Source organism: Vitis riparia, chromosome 12 (assembly GCF_004353265.1).
Source record: "Vitis riparia cultivar Riparia Gloire de Montpellier isolate 1030 chromosome 12, EGFV_Vit.rip_1.0, whole genome shotgun sequence".
Classification (NCBI taxonomy): Eukaryota; Viridiplantae; Streptophyta; class Magnoliopsida; order Vitales; family Vitaceae; genus Vitis; species Vitis riparia.
Window position 1 is genome coordinate 4009125 of NC_048442.1, and position 20638 is coordinate 4029762.

Below are 20638 nucleotides of genomic sequence, written 5' to 3' on the forward strand. Positions count from 1 at the left end.
TTGAGGTTTGCTTTGTTGGAGGAAAGTGTGTTAGTTTGCCTTTTTCGCAGTCCGATCCGTGCTATCAGTATGTGTTGAGGAAGGGATCAATAAATTTCCTAGCTTGCCTTCGTGGTAAGGAGAAAGCCCAGAAGGACATTACAGAAATTCCAGTGGTGAGGAAGTTTCAGGATGTATTCCCAGATGAGTTACCAGGTTTACCACCGCATAGAGAGTTTGATTTCTCTATTGAAGTATACCCAGGAACTGATCCTATTTCAGTATCCCCTTATAGGATGGCCCCTCTTGAGTTGAAAGAATTGAAACTCAGTTAGATGAATTGTTGAGTAAGGGTTTTATTCGTCCAAGTACATCGCCATGGGGAGCCCCAGTGTTGTTTGTGAAGAAGAAGGATGGCACACTAAGGTTATGTATTGACTATAGGAAGTTGAATAGAGTTACTGTTAAGAACAAGTATCCTCTTCCAAGGATAGATGACTTGTTTGATCAGTTGAAGGGTGCAAAGTATTTTAGTAAGATTGACTTGAGAACTGGGTATCATCAATTGAGGGTTAGGGAAGAAGATGTTTCTAAAACTGCTTTTAGAACAAGATATGGGCATTATGAGTTCTTAGTCATGCCTTTTGGGTTAACTAATGCCCCCGCTGCTTTCATGGATTTAATGAACAGGGTATTTCGTGCTTACTTAGATCAGTTTATGATTGTCTTTGTGGATGACATCTTGATCTACTCCAAGAGTTTGGAGGAGCATAAGCAGCATTTGGTGACCACTCTTGGAACTTTGAAAAGGCATCAGTTGTATGGGAAGTTGGACAAAAGTGAGTTTTGGCTTACTGAAGTGAACTTCTTAGGCCATGTGGTTTCTGAGGCAGGAATAGCAGTAGACCATTCAAAGGTGGAAGCTGTACAGGAGTGGCAAAGGCCTACCAATGTATTTGAGGTTAGAAGTTTCTTGGGGTTGGCTGGATATTATAGGAGGTTTGTGGAAGACTTCTCTAGAATTGCAGCACCAATGACTCGGTTGACTAGAAAAGGGGTGAAGTTTGATTGGAATGAGGAGTGTGAGAATGCTTTCCAGGAGTTGAAGCGGAAATTGACCACTGCTCCAGTGTTAACTGCTCCTATTAGTGGAGAGTTGTTTACAATTTACTGTGATGCTTCCACAGTGGGGCTAGGGTGTGTGCTAATGCAGCAAGGCAAGGTGGTAGCTTATGCCTCAAGACAGTTAAAGCAACATGAACGGAATTATCCAACACATGATTTGGAGCTTGCAGCAGTGGTATTTGCCCTTAAGACTTGGAGACACTATTTGTATGGAGAGAAGTTTGAGGTGTACTCTGATCACAAGAGTTTGAAATATATTTTCACTCAAAAGGATCTGAACTCTAGGCAAAGGAGATGGATGGAGACATTGGAAGATTATGATTTTGCTCTTCATTATCATCCAGGAAAGGCGAATGTTGTAGCAGATGCCTTGAGTAGGAAGAGTGTTGGCCAGTTGTCTAGCTTGGAGTTGAGAGAGTTTGAGATGCATGCAGTTATTGAGGATTTTGAATTATGTCTTGGTTTGGAAGGGCATGGTCCATGCTTGTACAGTATATTAGCTAGACCAATGGTTATCCAGAGAATAGTGGAGGCCCAAGTTCATGATGAGTTTTTAGAAAAGGTTAAAGCCCAGTTGGTAGCAGGTGAAATAGATGAAAATTGGTCTATGTATGAAGATGGGAGTGTGAGGTTCAAAGGAAGATTGTGTGTGCCAAAAGATGTGGAGTTGAGAAATGAACTTCTAGCAGATGCTCATAGGGCGAAGTATACCATTCACCCTGGGAATACCAAGATGTATCAAGACTTAAAGAGACAATTTTGGTGGAGTGGGATGAAGAGAGATTTTGTCAGCAAGTGAAGGCTGAACACCAGAGACCTGCAGGGTTGTTGCAACCTTTACCTATACCTAAGTGGAAGTGGGATAATATCACTATGGACTTTGTGATAGGGTTGCCAAGAACTAGAAGCAAGAAAAATGGGGTTTGGGTGATTGTGGATCGTCTTACTAAGTCAACCCATTTTCTAGCCATGAAAACTACTGATTCCATGAACTCTTTGGCTAAGTTGTATATACAGGAGGTTGTGAGATTGCATGGGATACCTGTATCTATAGTGTCTGACAGGGACTCTAAGTTTACTTCTCAATTTTGGCAGAGTTTACAAAGGGCTTTGGGCACCCAACTGAATTTTAGCACCGCTTTTCACCCTCAGACAGATGGTCAATCAGAGAGAGTGATCCAGATCTTAGAAGACATGTTAAGGGCTTGTGTTTTGGATTTTGGTGGAAATTGGGCAGATTACTTACCTTTGGCAGAGTTTGCTTATAACAATAGTTACCAATCTAGTATTGGCATGACACCTTATGAAGCACTCTATGGGAGACCTTGTAGATCGCCCTTGTGTTGGATAGAGATGGGTGAGAGTCGTTTGTTGGGACTTGAGATTGTCCAAGAGACTACAGAGAAGATACAACTCATCAAGGAAAAACTTAAGACTGCCTAAGATAGACAGAAGAGTTATGCAGACAAAAGGAGAAGGCCCTTGGAGTTTGAGGAAGGGGATTGGGTGTTTGTAAAAGTGTCCCCTCGAAGAGGCATATTTCGATTTGGGAAGAAGGGGAAGTTAGCCCCTAGGTTTGTGGGACCATTTCAAATTGATAAGAGAGTTGGCCCAGTGGCATACAAGTTAATTTTGCCTCAACAGTTGTCCCTTGTGCATGATGTTTTCCATGTGTCAATGCTAAGGAAGTGTACTCCAGATCCAACTTGGGTAGTGGACTTGCAAGATGTTCAGATTAGTGAAAATACTTCTTATGTGGAGGAACCTTTACGAATCCTGGAAGTTGGAGAGCATAAGTTCAGGAACAAGGTGATTCCTGCAGTCAAAGTGTGGTGGCAACACCATGGGATAGAAGAAGCCACTTGGGAACCTGAGGAAGAAATGAGACGACACTATCCGCAACTCTTCTACGAATTTTAAGGTAAGTTAGTTTAAATTTCGGGACGAAATTTCTTTTAGGAGGGTAGGATGTAATGACCGGGTATTTTATGCCACGTTAGCATTTTTAGTTTGAAAAGTCTTATGTTGTGTGATGGTTGAAAAGTCAAAAGAAAAGTGTTTGGAGAACACGTGTCAATTTCGGATTGGTGAATTTCGTTTTATTGTGTCGGTCAAATAGACGAGTTGAAAATTTTATGCCATGTCAGCCTTAGGATAGAAAATTTCTTAGGATTTTAGAAATTGGAAATTTCCGGGAATGAAAAACGAAAACGAAAATGAAAAAAAATAAATAAATAAAGATTAATTAGAATTAATTAAGAAAAATAAATAAATCAATTAAATTAAATTGATGAATAATAAAATTGAGAAAAACTAGTTTTAGATTGGTAGTAATAAATAAATTTGTGTGTTAAAAAAAAAAATGGATTGGAAATAAAATAAAACAATTAGAATAAAGAAAAGAAAAGAAAATAAAAGAAATAAAATTTTCTATATGCAATGGGCTTTGAATATTGGTTGTAAGATGATGGGTTGTAAAAGAAAATAATAATAATAATAATAATGGATTGGGCTTAGATTTTGAGTTGGGCTTGGATGTGGGCTTAAGTGGCTGGTGGCTTTTGAAAGCCATGTGAAATGGGCTGGTGGCTTTTAAAAGCCAAGTGGGCTGTTTAAAAAAAAAGGGAAAAGGTGGAGTTTTGAAACGGCCAGAACGCGGGGAGAAGGAAAGGAATAGTGGCTGTGGAATTAGGGCACTCGCCGGATCTTTGACCGGCCGTTTGGACGGCCAAACGATCTCCGTTTTGGCCCAAATTCGGAGGAAGTACTCTATTCGATTAGAGGAACAAGCCTACGGTGGCTGATTTCGTTTTTAACGGCCAGATTCTCAGATTTGTGGTAGGGGACCCTAACCCTAAAACTTAAATTTTTATGTTTTTCCCTTGAAAAAAAAATTGTAAATATTGTCATTATGAGTTAATTAGGAATTATAGGTGTTGTATGAATTTTTCTAGAATATTTGGAGTTTGTTTGGAATTTTTAGAATTTCGGGAAATTGATTTTGATTGATAATTAATTGTTTTGAAATGTTAAAAATTATTAGATGGGTTGGAAAATTCCAAAATTTGGGTTAGATTTCAAATATAATGATTTGTGAATTTTTAGGCATTGGTTAGAATATTTTCGAAAATTTTAGGGTAAAAAGTTAGTTAATTTCGGATGTTAGAAATTATTATAATGGTTGAAAATTTTTGTAAGTGTGGTAAAATTTCAAGATTTTTGATATGCAAATTTTTGAATATTTGTTTGAGATATTATCGGAAACTTTAATGTGTGAAATTATTTTATTGGATTATTGGGAAGTGTTGAGATTGTTGAATTATTGAGGAACATTGGAATTATGGCATTCATGTGCATCATGGTTAGGTGAAATAAATAAATAAAATTATGAAGATTGTGAAAAGTGTATGAAATGGAAAAAAATGAAATAGAGATGAGAAGTGGAAGCCCGTGTGGGGCGAATTAAGAAGGGAGAGAGATCCCTAGGGTGAAAGACCCAAAAGTTTACCTCGAGAAGACTCCGAATGGGGAGTGTATTTGGGTGCGGACGCGTATCCTTCGGTGAAAGCCCGAGAACAATAGTGCATTGTATGACTGTGTGTCACACGTTCATGTGCATTCATGTAATTGTTGAATATTATGAGATTGTGTATAATATTATATATTACACTATGTGATTGATTGATACTGTTGAATTGTTCCTTTTGTGTTGAAGTGTCCTTTTCGTATTCTTTGAAACTTAGTAATCCCCTTAACCCCTTGGGTGTTAGGCACCCTACTGAGCAATGTGGAAATGCTCACCCCTTCCTTGTTATACCTTTTTAGATGCAGATATCTCTCATGAGGATCCACAGGTGGGGCAGGGAGGACTTCAGGATGCTCCTGGAGCGGCCTAGTGGAGCGTGGCATTTTTTGTTATTGTGTTTCTTTTTGGATTTTGGGATTTGTTTTAGTATTTATGACTCATGGATTTGTTATGAAGCTTTATTTGATTAAGTTGTTCATGGTGAACTTTTATTTTGGACTATAATGAACATTTATTTAATCTTGTTGTTTTGAGTAGTTTTGGGATATTGTAGTCTATGAGAATTCTAGTGGGATGTATGAAAAAAAAAAAAAATCCAGAGACCGCATCAGTTGATTCTTTCTGATGCTTCGGCATTGTCGTCAAGCTTCCTCCCTTGTTTGGATGAGGATGAGGATGAGGATCAGGTTCTGGTTCAGTCTTCTTCTTCTTCATTCCTTTCATCCAGTTTACCTTCTGTAATTCTTTCACAGCTTTCAAATGAGGTGGTGGACAGAGGCAGCAAGAAAGAAGACAAAGGCGACATACTTTTTGACAAGTATGCGAATTTTTTTTTATTAAATTTTATTTTTTTTCCTTTTTAATTTCCTTGAATTTCGTGTCTTTGGATTTAAATTGTTCACAACTCAATTAGAGTTGAAGACCCAATTTGATAACTATTTTTAAAACAATTTTATGTTCCAAAAAAATCCGTTGGTAATAAAAAAATATTAAATAATTTTTTATTCTTAAAAGTAGAAAACCATGACCGCTTTTTGAGAATTTATTTTAATTATTTTTAATTGTTTTCCAAGTTTTAATAATCACAAAACATAATTCTGGTTATTAATGGTTGAAATCAAGTTAAATATTTTAAATTTACTTATGAAAATTTAAAGAATGACTTAAATGAATTAAGACCTCGTGTAAGATGGTATTTGTTAGTATACTTGAGTTTAAATTATTTTCATGCAATTGAAACTTTAAGTTCATCCTTCCTTGAACTTAAAAGGATCACTTTTGCCAACAAAAAAAAGGGGATAATTTCTTGTTTTGTATTTAAACTTTGAGTTAAATTCTTTCTTAACTTTATTTGGAAAGGTTTTATGAGGTTAAAACAAGTTATTGGAGGTTTCAAACCTCAAACCATTTTGTTTAAATACTTTACAATACAATCAATTGAGGGTAAGGAACCAAATAAGCCAGAACTATACAAGGGGTATTTTTGCACCCTCTCTCTGTTAGTAGTTGCGATGTGGTTAGTTGAGGTAGAACCTAGATTGATCAGTCGAGGATCAATTTTCAATGCTCCCCTATCATTGTTTTAAATGCACAACAACTAGTAAATTGGTCAAATTGATTGCTCAATTGGTTAAAGTTTGTTTATGGTTTTTAGGGTCTTGAGCCGGAAAACCACATCTTGAAGAGTTTTAGATCATTTATTGATAAAGAACAACTACATTCGATTGAAAATTTTTCTTTCTTCTTATTCAAAGCTCTTCCAAAAGTGCATTCAATTCTTTACTTGCAAATTGTATTGTGCACCTTCAAATCCACCCTAATTTCTTTTTGTTTTGAGAGTCTAATTTGTTGTTTGGTTTGGAGTTCTTAATTTCATTCTTATCTACCTATAATGAGAGAAGTTATTCGAGTAAGGGGATTACTTGAAGAGGGTGTAAAGGTCCATTGGAACCGATTAATCCAATTTGGAAGTTTTGGTATAGTGAAACCTCAAGATTGTAGGTCGGATTTTGCTAAACTACTATAAAATCATGAATTTGCATTCCTCTTTCTCTACTCTTCTTACTTAATTTATTTGCAATGATTATTTTTTTTAATTGTATTATTGCTTATATTATATCTTACATTCATTATTATTAAATTTGTAAAAAGTAACCGTCACCTTATTCACTTCCCTTTAAATGATTATGTAAGGTTTGACATAATTAGAATCCTAATATTTTCACTTGCTTTCTAAGGATTATTTTAAAAGATAATTATATAAATATGAAAAATAATTGAAAATAAATCATTGTAGATAAAATTATTATAAAATTATCTAAAAATACAAAAATTCTTAAATAGATATTGTTTTAGAAAACATCATAAAATAATTTGTTCAAAACTAATTTTCAGTATTGCTTTTAAAAATACAATCCAAACAAAAACGTGTCATGTATTTGCATTCAATAAAAAGTTAAAAAAAGAAACACCCTCAAAAAATACTTTTTTTTTTGGTTTTTAAATGTTTTTAGAAAATAAAGAGGGAAATAATATTTTTAGAGAATAAGAGATTAAAGTGGGAGAAAATAAATTTGAGAGATTTAGAGAAGATTATGATATGAAGATTTTATAATCCATGGGAAACTTTAATTATTTTTTTAAAAAGAAATTTTATATAAATAGAGGTGGAAAACTTTAATAAAAAAGTATTGAATTAAAAATATCTTCAAATTTTAAAATATCAAATTAATAAAAAGATTATATTATTTGGGTTCCAAATCAATTAATTAGATTTTTCTTTTTAAATAAATCAGCCACTAAGTTAAAATTTTAAATGTGCTTAAAAAGGCTACCTTTAAATTTTAATTTAATTAGAAGTTTTAAAAATCTCAAAATTATTCTTTTATTTAAAAAAAAAAAAGATTTTAAAGAACACTTCCACAGCATCTCAACCTCTTCTATAACTAAAATTCTATCCGTAAGCCCTGAGGGTTTCTTGGGGAGGTGTTTTTGACAGTGAAACAGCCATGGGGATATGATAGGGAACTTTTGGAAAAGTGTCTGCAGAGACGGTGGTCTTTTAGCCGTTCTTCTTTGGTTCAGAGGGAGAATCGAAGTCGATGGATATTTGTTTTATAATCTACAATGAGACTGATCTGGTTTCGTCTGCTTCTTCTTCTTCTTTAAAAAAAATTCCATGGAAGGAAAGAAGAAGAAGAACAAGTAGACTGAGCCTGATCATCCTCATTCTCATCCAAGACGAAGAGGAAGAAGAAGAAGAAATGAAGAAGGAGACTGATCCTGATCATCCTCACATCCTCATCCAAGAAGAAGAAGAAGAAGAAGAAGACTGATCCTGATCATCCTCACATCCTCATCCAAGAAGAAGAAGGAGGCTGATCCTGATCATCCTCGGTACCGGAAATTTCATTTTTCTGAACTGTTTTCTGAACTGTTTTCTGTTTTTGAAAACAAAAAATACAAAAAACTTGTTTGGGAAAAACGACGTGTTTTTATTTTTTGTGTTTTCAGTATTATCAAAAATCACTTTTTTGAGAATAATAAAAAGATGTTTTTATTATTTTTTTATTGTTAAAAAAATAGATTGTTTTCGTATTTTCTCTTCCTTCTTTTTGTATTTTCTTAGTTGTTTTTTTGTGTTTCCATAAAAATGAGCTCCACCCAACTACTACACCCCCACCCGCAAACCCTTTCTTCTTCCTTAAATTATTGAAATTAATATACTTATACATGGTGACAAAGTTATCTTTTTGTTTAAGAAAATTATAACTGGCGTAAAATTTCAAAATAGAATATTTTTTTTAATTTAAATGAATTGTGCATATAAAAATTATTTATATATTTATAATATCAAGTTAATGGAAGAAAACATTTTATTAATTAAAAAAAACTCCTTCAAACATGTTTTTTGTTTTACTTATTCTAAAAAACTTTTTTATTAATTCAATCAAACTTTTTTTTAGAACAAAAACTGTTTTCCAGAATTTAGTTCCCAAATAGGACCTTATATTTCAATTTTCAATGCTCACCTATCATTGTTTTAAATGCACACCAACTAGTAAATTGGTCAAATTGATTGCTCAATTGGTTAAAGTTTGTTTATGGTTTTTAGGGTCTTGAGCTAGAAAACTATATATTAAAGAGTTTTAGATCATTTATTGATAAAGAACAACTACATTCGATTGAAAATTTTTCTTTCTTCTTATTCAAAGCTCTTCCAAAAGTGCATTCAATTTTTTACTTGCAAATTGTATTGTGCACCTTCAAATCCACCCTAATTTTTTTTTGTTTTGAGAGTCTAATTTGTTGTTTGGTTTGGAGTTCTTAATTTCATTCTTATCTACCTATAATGAGAGAAGTTATTCGAGTAAGGGGATTACTTGAATAGGGTGTAAAGGTCCATTGGAACCGATTAATCCAATTTGGAAGTTTTGGTATAGTGAAACCTCAAGATTGTAGGTCGGATTTTGCTAAACTACTATAAAATCATGAATTTGTATTTCTCTTTCTCTACTCTTCTTACTTAATTTATTTGCAATGATTTTTTTTTTATTGTATTATCAAGATTGTAGGTCGGATTTTGCTAAACTACTATAAAATCATGAATTTGTATTTCTCTTTCTCTACTCTTCTTACTTAATTTATTTGCAATGATTTTTTTTTTTTATTGTATTATCAAGATTGTAGGTCGGATTTTGCTAAACTACTATAAAATCATGAATTTGTATTTCTCTTTCTCTACTCTTCTTACTTAATTTATTTGCAATGATTTTTTTTTTATTGTATTATTGCTTATATTATATCTTACACTTATTATTATTAAATTTGCAAAAAGTAACTGTCACCTTATTCACTCCCCTTTAAATGATTATGTAAGGTTTGACATAATTAGAATCCTAATATTTTCACTTGCTTTCTAAGAATTATTTTAAAAGATGATTATATAAATATGAAAAATAATTGAAAATAAATCATTGTGGATAAAATCATTATAAAATTATCTAAAAATACAAAATTTCTTAAATAGATCTTGTTTTAGAAAACATCATAAAATAATTTTTTAAAAACTATTTTTCAGTATTACTTTTAAAAATACAATCCAAACAAAAACGTGTCATGTATTTGCATTCAATAAAAAGTTAAAAAAAGAAAAAAAGAAACACCCTAAAAAAGTACTTTTTTTTTTGTTTTTAAATGTTTTTAGAAAATAAAGAGGGAAATAATATTTTTAGAGAATAAGAGATTAAAGTGGGAGAAAATAAAATTGAGAGATTTAGAGAAGTTTATGATATGAAGATTTTATAACCCACGGGAAACTTTAATTATTTTTTTAAAAAGAAATTTTATATAAATAGAGGTGGAAAACTTTAATAAAAAAAGTATTGAATTAAAAATATCTTCAAATTTTAAAATATCAAATTAATAAAAAGATTATATTATTTGGGTTCCAAATCAATGAATTAGATTTTTCTTTTTAAATAAATCAGCCACTAAGTTAAAATTTTAAACGTGCTTAAAAGCTACCTTTAAATTTTAATTTAATTAGAAGTTTTAAAAATCTCAAAATTATTCTTTTATTTAAAAAAAAAAAAAAGATTTTAAAGAACACTTCCACAGCATCTCAACTTCTTCTATAACTAAAATTCTATCCGTAAGCCTTGAGGGTTTCTTGGGGAGGTGTTTTTGACAGTGAAACAGCCATGGGGATATGATAGGGAAAGTCTACATGGCCGTCTGCAGAGACGGTGGTCTCCTTCTAGCTGTGGAATCTTGGGCTTTTAGCCGTTCTTCTTTGGTTCAGAGGGAGAATCGAAGTCGATGGATATTTGTTTTATAATCTACAATGAGACTGATCTGGTTTCGTCTGCTTCTTCTTCTTCTTTTAAAAAAATTCCATGGAAGGAATGAAGAAGAAGAACAAGTAGACTGAGCCTGATCATCCTCATTCTCATCCAAGACGAAGTGGAAGAAGAAGAAGAAATGAAGAAGGAGACTGATCCTGATCATCCTCACATCCTCATCCAAGAAGAAGAAGAAGAAGACTGATCCTCATTATCCTCACATCCTCATCCAAGAATCCAAGAAGAAGAAGAAGAAGACTGATCCTGATCATCCTGACATCCTCATCCAAGAAGAAGAAGAAGGAGACTGATCCTGATCATCCTCATCGGTACCGGAAATTTCATTTTTCTGTTCTCCAAAACAGGTTTAACTATTAAAGATAAAAAATAGTTTTCAACCTTAGAAATAGAAATCGTCTGGTTTCTGATAATCGTATTTTAGTTATTTTTAATTATTTTAATTTGGTTTTTAAGTATTATTTTTAAAAATAATTATACAAATACAAAAAATAATTGAAAACAAAAACAAAGTTTTGTAAATCAAAATTAAATTATTTTTAAAAAATTATTTAGAAATATGGAAAATAAGTTAAAAATATTTCAAGTTTCTCCAAAATATAACAATTTTTTACAACACTTTTGAGAAGGGTTTTCAAAAATACTATCCAAACAAAGTGTAAAGAAATTAAAAGGAAAATAAAAACTAAATTAAAATTAATAAATTATTTTTATATGTTATTTTAAATTTATTTAACTTATTTTAACTATCCAATATACATGTATATTAAATAATTTGAAGATATAGAATTTTTAATTAATTTAATAACATTTTATTTTTTAAATATTTTTATTTTTTTGAAACCAAACTTGACTACTAATGTTTGTTTTTTTTTTTTTAAATAGAAAAAACTAAAATATTTTGCTTAAAATTAATATGTTAATATCATCCAATATAATTATAATGTAATAAATTTAGTTTATTGTTTTCTATTTGGTATCTATGACTTAAAAAACAAAGCCTTAGGGTCTATTTGGTTTCTGTTTTCAATAACTGTTTTCTGGTTTTGAAAACAAAAAATACAAAAAATTTGTTTAGGAAAAAGGGTGTGTTTTTGTTTTTTGTATTTTCTGTATTCTCAAAAACCACTTTTTTTAAAACAATAAAAAGATGTTTTCATTATTTTTTTTACTGTTAAAAAATAGATTATTTTTCGTATTTTCTCTTCCTTCTTTTTATGTTTTCTTAGTTGTTTTTTTTGTGTTTCCATAAAAGTGAGCTCCACCCAACCACTACACCCCCACCCGTAAACTCTTTCTTCTTCCTTAAATTATTAAAATTAATATACTTACACATGCTGACAAAGTCATATTTTATTTAAGAAAATTATAACTAGTATATAAATTTCAAAATGGAATATTATTTTTTAATTTAAATGAATTGTGCATATAAAAATTATTTATATATTTATAATATCAAGTTAATGGAAGAAAACATTTTATTAATTAAAAAAAAAATCCTTCAAACATGTTTTTTGTTTTACTTATTATAAAAAACTTTTTTTATTAACTCAACCAATTTTTTTTTTTTTTTTTTAAAACAAAAACTGTTTTCCAGAATTCAGTTCCAAACACAATTTTTTTTTCTTCTTTAAAATACAAAAAACTGTTCTCAAAAATTGTTTTCCAAAATAGTTTTCAAAAACAACAACCAAACATGACCTTATATTTCACTTTTAACTAGTTTTTTAGAAAATCGAGGGAAATAATACTTTTAGAGAATAAAACATTATAGTGGGTGAAAATAAAGTAGAGAGCTTTAGGAAAATTTACGAGGTGGATCGAAATAAAAATCTCTTAAAATTTTAAAATATCAAATTAGGAAAATTTACGGGTGGATGAAAATAAAAATCTCTTAAAATTTTAAAATATCAAATTACTCAAAGGATTACTACTCAAAGGATTACAAAATGATTTAATTATCTTCAAGTTGTTTTCATTTTTTTTTTTTAATAATTTTATAAATATGAAAATTGATTGAATATAAAACATTTTAAATGAATATCAAATATATTGAAAACAATTTAAGTTTTCAAATAAAATTTTATTCTAAAAAATAATATTTTTAAAATAGAACCAATCATTTTCACTATTTGGTGATTAGATTAGCGAATGAACCCAATATCATAAATATATTATTTATATTTTATTAAAATTTAAAATAATTATAAAAATTTTCATCTAGCAATCCAAACTTTTTTTTTCTTAATTATATTTCAACAGGCTAATTTTTAAATTTTAAATTAATTAAAAAGGTTAAAAATCTCAAAATGATTCTTTTATTAAAAATACATTTTAAACTACACTTCCTAAACCTCTCTACTTCTATATCTAAAATGAGAATTTTTATCCGTAATCCCTAAGGATTTCTTCTAACAGTCCTAATAGGGATTCTCACCCTTGCTTCACCACCAACATAACAAATTGCAATCAAAATTCTTTCTACAAATTCATATCCCCTGCTATATCATATGTTGGTATCTACAGTTTTCACAAGAAAATCAGCCATGGAGGATGTGATAGTGAAACAGCGTCTTCTTGGGAAGGGAACTTATGGAAAAGTCTACATGGCCGTCTTCAGAGACGGTGGTCTCCTGCTAGCTGTCAAATCTTCAGCTTTTACCCGTTCTTCTTTCGTTCTAAGAGAGAAAGACATCCTCCTCTCTCTGAGTAATTGCCCTGACGTTGTTCAGTGCTTCGGTGGTTATGCAAGCATAGAAGTCGATGGATATTTAGTTTATAATCTACTTCTTGAGTACGCACCCGGAGGAAGTCTGAAGACTTTGATGAAGAGGCGCGGAGGTAAATTATCGGAACCTGAAGTTCGGCATTACGCCAGGATGATAGTCAGAGGGCTTTGCCACATGCACGAGAGAGGATTGACTCACTGCGATCTGAAGCCGGATAATGTACTTGTTTTTCCCGGCAAAGATGGTGGGAATGTTGTTAAGATTGCTGATTTTGGAATGGCTAGAAGGGATGGAGAACAGGAAGTGCTTGAGGTCCGGTTCCGGGGCACCCCGGCTTACATGTCGCCCGAGTCTTTGGCTTTCGAAGAGTATGAGGCTCCAATGGATGTATGGTCACTAGGGTGCACAGTGGTTGAGTTGGTGACCGGACAACGCCCCTGGAATAGGTGTAAGGGTGTGAATGAGATAGTGGAGCATGTGGTAGTTAAGAGTGAAGTACCTAACATACCAAAATATCTATCCGAAAGTGGGAAGGATTTCCTTGTAAGATGTTTTGAGAGGGATCCGAGGAGACGATGGACGGCCGAGAAGCTGATGAATCACTCCTTTGTCGCCCCCATCCCTACCCAGATGGTAATGAATGACTTGCTTTCAAGTAGATGCTGTCATCCTCATCGTCCCCAAGCTTGTCTTCTTTGGTGGAGCGTTCTTGTACTTCATCGCTTCCAATTACTGGTTTGGTTTCTTCTACATGGCATTCCCTTCCTTCCAGGGTGCATTCTATTCCTTCAATACTTCCAAATATTCCACTTCCTCCCGGATGCTGTACGCCTTCGCCTGATTCCGAGAAGCCTTCTTATCGTGCATTGCTTTCGAGTCATTCTGTTCCTCCTCTTTGGCAGTGATTTTGATCAATAACTGTTATAAATTTCATGTGTATGCTAAATTGCTAATTAAAACGTGAGCTTTCATATTCTTTATTTGGAGTAGAAAGAAGATTACAAATTTGGAAAGGATTAAAATTTCTCAAAATATGTTTTTCGGAAACGCTCTCTTTATGTTTTTAAAAACAGAAAACGAGAGCCTATGAGAACTATTTCTTAAAACAATATTTTTCTATTTTTAAAAATATAGAAATTTGTTTTCTAAACTTGAAAACAAGTTGATTTATTTATTTATTTGAATGAAAATGGTGTTTCTGAAAAAACTTATTCTAAAAAGAGGTATTTTTTGTAAACATATTTTATTTTATTTTTAGTTATTTTCATTTTTTAGAGAATATTTTAAAAAATAATTATACAAATATAGAAAGTAATTAAAATTAAGCATCATATACTTTTAAGAAACATTTAAAAACATAAAAAAAAATTTACATTGAAAACATTTCAAATTTTCAAATATACTTTTATTTCATAAAATATTAGAAAACTGCTTTTTGAAACCATTATAAATACTATTTTTCAAGAATTGCTTTGAAAAACATTTCCAATTTTCTGTTTTCTATAGTTGATTAAAATGTTTTCCTTTTTTATTATTAAAAATAGTTTTAAATTTTGATTATAGTTCTCAAATCTTAGTTTATATTAATTTGTTGCTTATTATTATTAGTAATAAATTAAATTGATAAAAATAAAAATTATTTATAAAAATTGTGATTTTTTTTATATATATATATTTTCAAAATTAGTGAGAAAAAACCCACCTTACCCTTAACATATCATATATGTAGCCCAGCAGGAAGTTGAGAAATTTGAACCCACAAATTATGGTTTGAAAACTGATAAAGAGAAAGTTATAACCGTCCGGTAATCTCCCGCCATTTTTGGTGGTGACCGTTTCTCCATGTCCAAAGTGAAGACACAATGTCTCGCCTCATGGTAATCTCTTTCTCTATCCTTCACCATTTTCCTCATCCTCCATTTTCTCTTTTTTCTTCAGGTAATTTATTCATCCCTTTTTTTTTTTTTTTTTTTTTTATTATAACATTTCCAAGCAAAATTAATATCTGGGTGTTGTTTTGGTGTTCAATTCTTGTTTTGTTCTTCTGAAAAGAATGATTGTGATCTGGGTTTTTTTTTTGTTGTGTAAAATCATGATGATCCTGAAAAATGCTCAAACCCACAAACCTCATGATCTAAAAAATGCCATTGTTTGTCAAAATGGGTGACATGGGTTGTGGGTTTGAGCACTTTGAGGGATCGGATGCAAATGGGTGTAGAGATTTGATGATTCTGGTTGCAGCAATTGTTTAACCCTAATATTTTGGGTATGTGGATTTAATGTTCTTTTGTTGCAGTAGCAGTCTCACCATAGTATATCAGTGCGGCCTTTTATCTTTGAATTGAATTTTATCAGAAGAAGCAGTTATAATTTGTTATGATTTTTTTATTATTATTTTTTTCATATAGAAATATTGATGGCTGGTTCTTGCGCTCAAAATTGGGATTACCTGTGGATAGGTATGAATTAGTGATATTTTTTCTCTCTAGTGGGACCGGTCTTCTCCCCAATGTTGGATTAAAGCTTATCCCTTGAGTCTGTAACTCAATGTAGTTAGATTCTGTAATTCATGTTGATAGTTCACTTTGTACATTTGTTTTTTTTGGCTTTCCCCAGAATCTTTAAGGTTTTATCCATGTAATTTTTTTTGGATAGGAAACAATAAATAGATATATTGATAGAAAAAAAAATACAAAAGAAGGATGAAGAATCCTCCCACCAAAGAAAAAACTAAACAACAACAATAAAAAAACAAGACGCTACAAAGTGAAAACTACGAACAAGCTCTCTTGGCTAGACCATCCCGTTGGAGCTACACACTACTAGTCAATCTAGTTGTAACACGTTAAGGGGAAAACCCTTAAAAACCACAGAACAAAAAGCCCAAAGAGAAGCAAGGAAGTGAATGGAATCCCATAGATTATCTGAATTCCTAACTTTATCCTCAAATATCCTAGCATTTCTTTCCCTCCACACAACCCAAATTAAAGCAATGCACACATTTTGCCACAAAACTATCCCTCTCTTGGAAATGCCAAAACCTTTATAATTGATGAACATCATGTCGGAAATGCTTCTCGGGGGAACCCAATCCATCTTGGCTAGCTGAAATAATATGTGCCACAACCCCATCGTCAAAGAACAATGTAGGAAAAAATGATCTGCTGATTCTCCTTTCTTCATACACAACTTACAAATGTCAGGACTAAGAGCTTTGTAGGGTCTTCTCAATTGTAGCAAATCATTAGTATTTACCTTCTTGTGTACCACTAACCAAACAAAGGACTTGACTTTAAAAGGGACTTGAGAATTCCATACAAACTTAGAAGGAAAAAGTGGAGAAAAATCGGGTAGTTGGAACAAGGCTATAAAGAAAGAGTTGACTGTAAACAATCTTGAAGAAGATAAACACCATGATCTTGCATCCGAAGCCGAAGAGGATAAATGCATACAATCAACAGAATGCATGAGGCATTCTAGATCTTCTATCTCAGAATCGGTTTTATCCATGTAATGAGTGTCATATTAACAGTTGTAATGATTCGTTTCCCTAGTTTGCAATCATTCATAGGTTTGACAGTAGCATGCTTAAATTAAAAAAACTTTCCTCTAGATAGAACATGGAAAAAGTGAAGATGAGTACTTGGTTATTTGACAATTGAAATACCTTCCTTTATAGATAAGGTTTTTTCTTTTGATCAACATTCAATACTTCATCCAAACAAAATGACCATCATCATGGAAAGAACCTATGAACTCTGAACAGAGGACTCCACGAATCTCTGGGTAACAAACATTTAAAATGACTTAATTAAAAAATTCCCTTTTGACTGCAACAAACTCTAACCTTTCTATGCAAAACATCAAAATGGATTCAAAAGCCACAAGTGGAGTCAAAGAAGCTGCTCAATCAACTGTTAACTCAACCCCATATGCTCTTTGGCTTCCAAACAAGGCCCCTGAGAAGAAATCTGGAAATTATTTGAAGCAGCTGAAAGATATCTGGATGGAAAGTGCCATAGACGAATGTTACATCATCATTGTTGAATGGAAGACTCAACTTGTCACCATTACTTGTTTAGAACTTCATTTCTTTATGGAAGTACCTTATTTAGCTGCAGTTTGTGAATGCTAAAGACTGTTCCTTCTAACTCAAAACCTACAGTGATCACTCAATTGACAGTGGTTTTAGAGGCCTTAAACTCATTCCTAAATTTTATTTTAAGTAAATTAAACTCATTATTCCCTTCTTTCAATAGGAGGACTCTTTGCACCATTCCTATTTTATTAGTAGTCACCACTTTAGTGGCCCAAAGGGAAAGATACTAAAACAACAGCAAACCAACACTTTGGAGGGTAATTTTCCTACACTTTTCAGAAGTCATGTTTCACAAGAGGGGAAGGGACCTAAAGGAAGTCCCAACTATTTGGTGGTAAGAGATCTGACCAGGTAGCCACATATATGGACAGGTCTAGCATGTATGAAACTGATCCAATATTGAAAAACTTGTTCTAAGCTTGATCCCTAGCCTGGAACTGATTCGAAATAGAAAAGCACACACCTTATGTACCTGAAATTATCACAGGATGCTGCATGAATAAGAGGACCAATTGTAGGAAAGAGATACAGGGACAGTCACCAAAAAAACACCAAACTTTTGCATCTACCTATCTTAATGCTCTCAATCAAAGTTGTGACTGCACCTTGGCAACCAACCAACTCAAAGCTTTACCCAAAAAAGTGAAGGGGAATAGAGAATTCCCATGTTTGACTCCTGAGAATTATCAAAGGAATCTAATGCCATTTATCATTTAGCAACAAACAAGGGGGAAAATCATTCAGTCCATCCTTTGCATCCATGAAATTCAGCCTAGACTGAAAATAAAGAAGAAATTTCCAATCTACTCATATCATATAACATTTTAAGCTTATCTTAATCATAAAAATTAGAACTATCATAATAATACCTGTTAGACCTAATTTGAAACTTCAATGTTGAAACTAAAAAACCTTTAATCATTACAGGAGTCATAATTGGGCAAAAAACTTCGCCATGCTTAAATTCTTTGAAGGTGATTCACTGTATTCTGCTCAGTAGTGATTCAAATACTTGATGTGTTTCTTCAAAACATGTCTTATTTGAAGAATTGTAAGGGATCATCATGAGTAAGGTACGCATAGAATTGCAGTTTGTATCAATATCAGATTGGAAGGAAAAAATAAATAAAAGGTGATAGCAGGTGAATTGGTGTATAATGGATCAGGGCTAAAATTGTGTGAGATTTGTAAAGTACTCGATACCCTGTAATAAATAGTTTTTTTTTTTTTTCCAAATAGTGAATCTTTATCATAGTGGATAATGAATTGTTTCAACAGAACACATGATTTCCTAACATGAAAGGTTTTCTAGAAAATAAAGGATTTGAATCTGATGTTTTCCTTAGAGGAACTGCTGATAAGTATTTGCTACCATTTTCCCCTCTTCTCATTCTTGTTGGTTACAAATCACAAGTTCTTGAGAAGCGCTGTTATGGGTTTATGGCAGTCTGCATATTTGTAATGTTGTGCCTGTTTGTAGTCATTTGACACAAGCTATCTGGCAACAACTGAATGTCCATTATCATGAACATGAAAATAAGTTTCTGCTTATAGTGTAAGTATATCATTTAACAGATATGTGTGTCTGCATTTGTAAGTTTATATTTCTTTACTGTGGATGCTTGTAAATCTAAATATTGGTGTTTTATCTGTCTCCTTTTGCTGTTTCTGATCTTTCAGCAGGAATGATTCTTGGATCCTTTTAACTTGGCTGGGGCCTCCTTTAATGATTTTGCAGTAATTGATTTAGGAATGTTTATTATTGAGACAGCTCAGTTGTGATGTGGAAGAGAAAATATAGGCCAGTTGTTAAGTTGGTGAACTTTGAGATAGAAATTGGTTGCCTCTGGATAATAGATTGAATCATCCAAATGTTACAGAAGAATAATAGTTGCTCTTCAGTGTTTGGTGCTTGAGTTGCATGTTTTATGTCATGGATTTGGATTGGTGTTAGATGTGAAGTCAGGAGAAAATTCATGAAAGATTAATCTGGTGCTTACTTTTTTCGCCAGCCTCTTCTGTTAAACCCTCTGTTATTCAGAAGCAACAAGATTAATTTCAGATATCATTGATGTGGTTATCTATAATCTGAGGGCATATTTGTCGGTTGAATCTATGGACCTATATTTAGCAAGAACGAGATACATCCAGAAGTTAGTATCTGTGTAGTCACTAAGTCCACATGGCTGGTGACTCCACTGTTCACCGAGAGACTCCGGTTAATGTGGTTGAGGTCTCTGGGGAAGCTGTTTTCTTGCATGGGGAGCTAGATTTGTGGATTTTAGAGGCAAAATCTCTTCCAAATATGGATTTAGCTACAGAAAGAGTGAGAAGATGCTTCAATATGTTTGGATCTTGCACATCTCCCTTTAAGATAAGGCATAAGCATTCGAGCAAGCATCATTCAATTATTACCAGTGACCCTTATGTGTCTGTTTGTCTAGCAGGGGCGACAATAGCACAAACAAGAGTAATTCCCAATTCTGAGAACCCTTCATGGGGCGAACATTTTTGTGTGCCAGTTGCTCATCCTGTCATGAAAGTTGAATTTCATGTTAAAGATAATGACATTCTTGGGGCTCAACTAATTGGAGTGGTGGGAATATCTGTTGAGAAACTTATCTCAGGAAATGCTGTTAGTGGTTGGTTCCCTATTGTTGGTTCCCAGGGGAATCCCTTGAAGCCCTATCCTGAATTACATGTGTCTATTCAGTTTAGACCAGTTGGGGAAAACCCACTATATAAGGATGGTGTTGGCGCTGGCTCAGGCTATCTTGGTGTTCCCAATACATATTTTCCTCTCCACAAAGGAGGTAGCATTACTCTTTATCAGGATGCTCATGTGCCTAAAGGAATGTTACCTGAAATTTTACTTGATGGTGGAAAATTTTTTCAGCAAGGTCAATGCTGGGAAGAAATTTGCCATGCCATGTTGGAAGCTCACCACCTGATATATATTATTGGGTGGTCCATATTCCACCCAGTCAAGCTTCTGAGAGAGCCAACAAAGCCAGTACCTGCTGGTGGAGAGCTTTCCCTTGGAGAATTGTTGAAATACAAGTCAGAAGAAGGAGTTCGAGTCCTTATGTTGATTTGGGATGATAAAACCTCACATGACAGATTACTTTTTAAAACAGTAATGCTCATTCACCTGGTGATTTTTTCTTTCAAGTTGTACCTAGATTGAGCTGAATTTCTCAATTACATGTCACATTGTTTCCCTCTTTTCAAATCTACATATCTCTCTCTTTCTCTCTCTCTCCCTCTCTCTCTCTCTCTCTCTCTCTCTCTCGCACACTCGCTTTCTCTCTCTCTTTTC

At 32.8% G+C, this 20638-nt stretch overlaps 1 protein-coding gene and 1 pseudogene across 1 annotated transcript; both read left to right on the plus strand.

Annotated features, from left to right (window-relative positions):
* Nucleotides 1-13037: 13037 nt before the first annotated feature.
* Nucleotides 13038-14061, plus strand: LOC117926859 (mitogen-activated protein kinase kinase kinase 17-like). Its single transcript, XM_034846152.1, has 2 exons — nt 13038-13853; nt 13993-14061. The coding sequence occupies exons 1-2, from the start codon at nt 13038-13040 to the stop codon at nt 14059-14061; spliced, it is 885 nt and encodes a 294-aa protein (XP_034702043.1).
* Nucleotides 14062-15017: 956 nt separating this feature from the next.
* The window catches only part of LOC117926200, a 29442-nt pseudogene continuing 23821 nt past the window's right edge, over nt 15018-20638 (plus strand).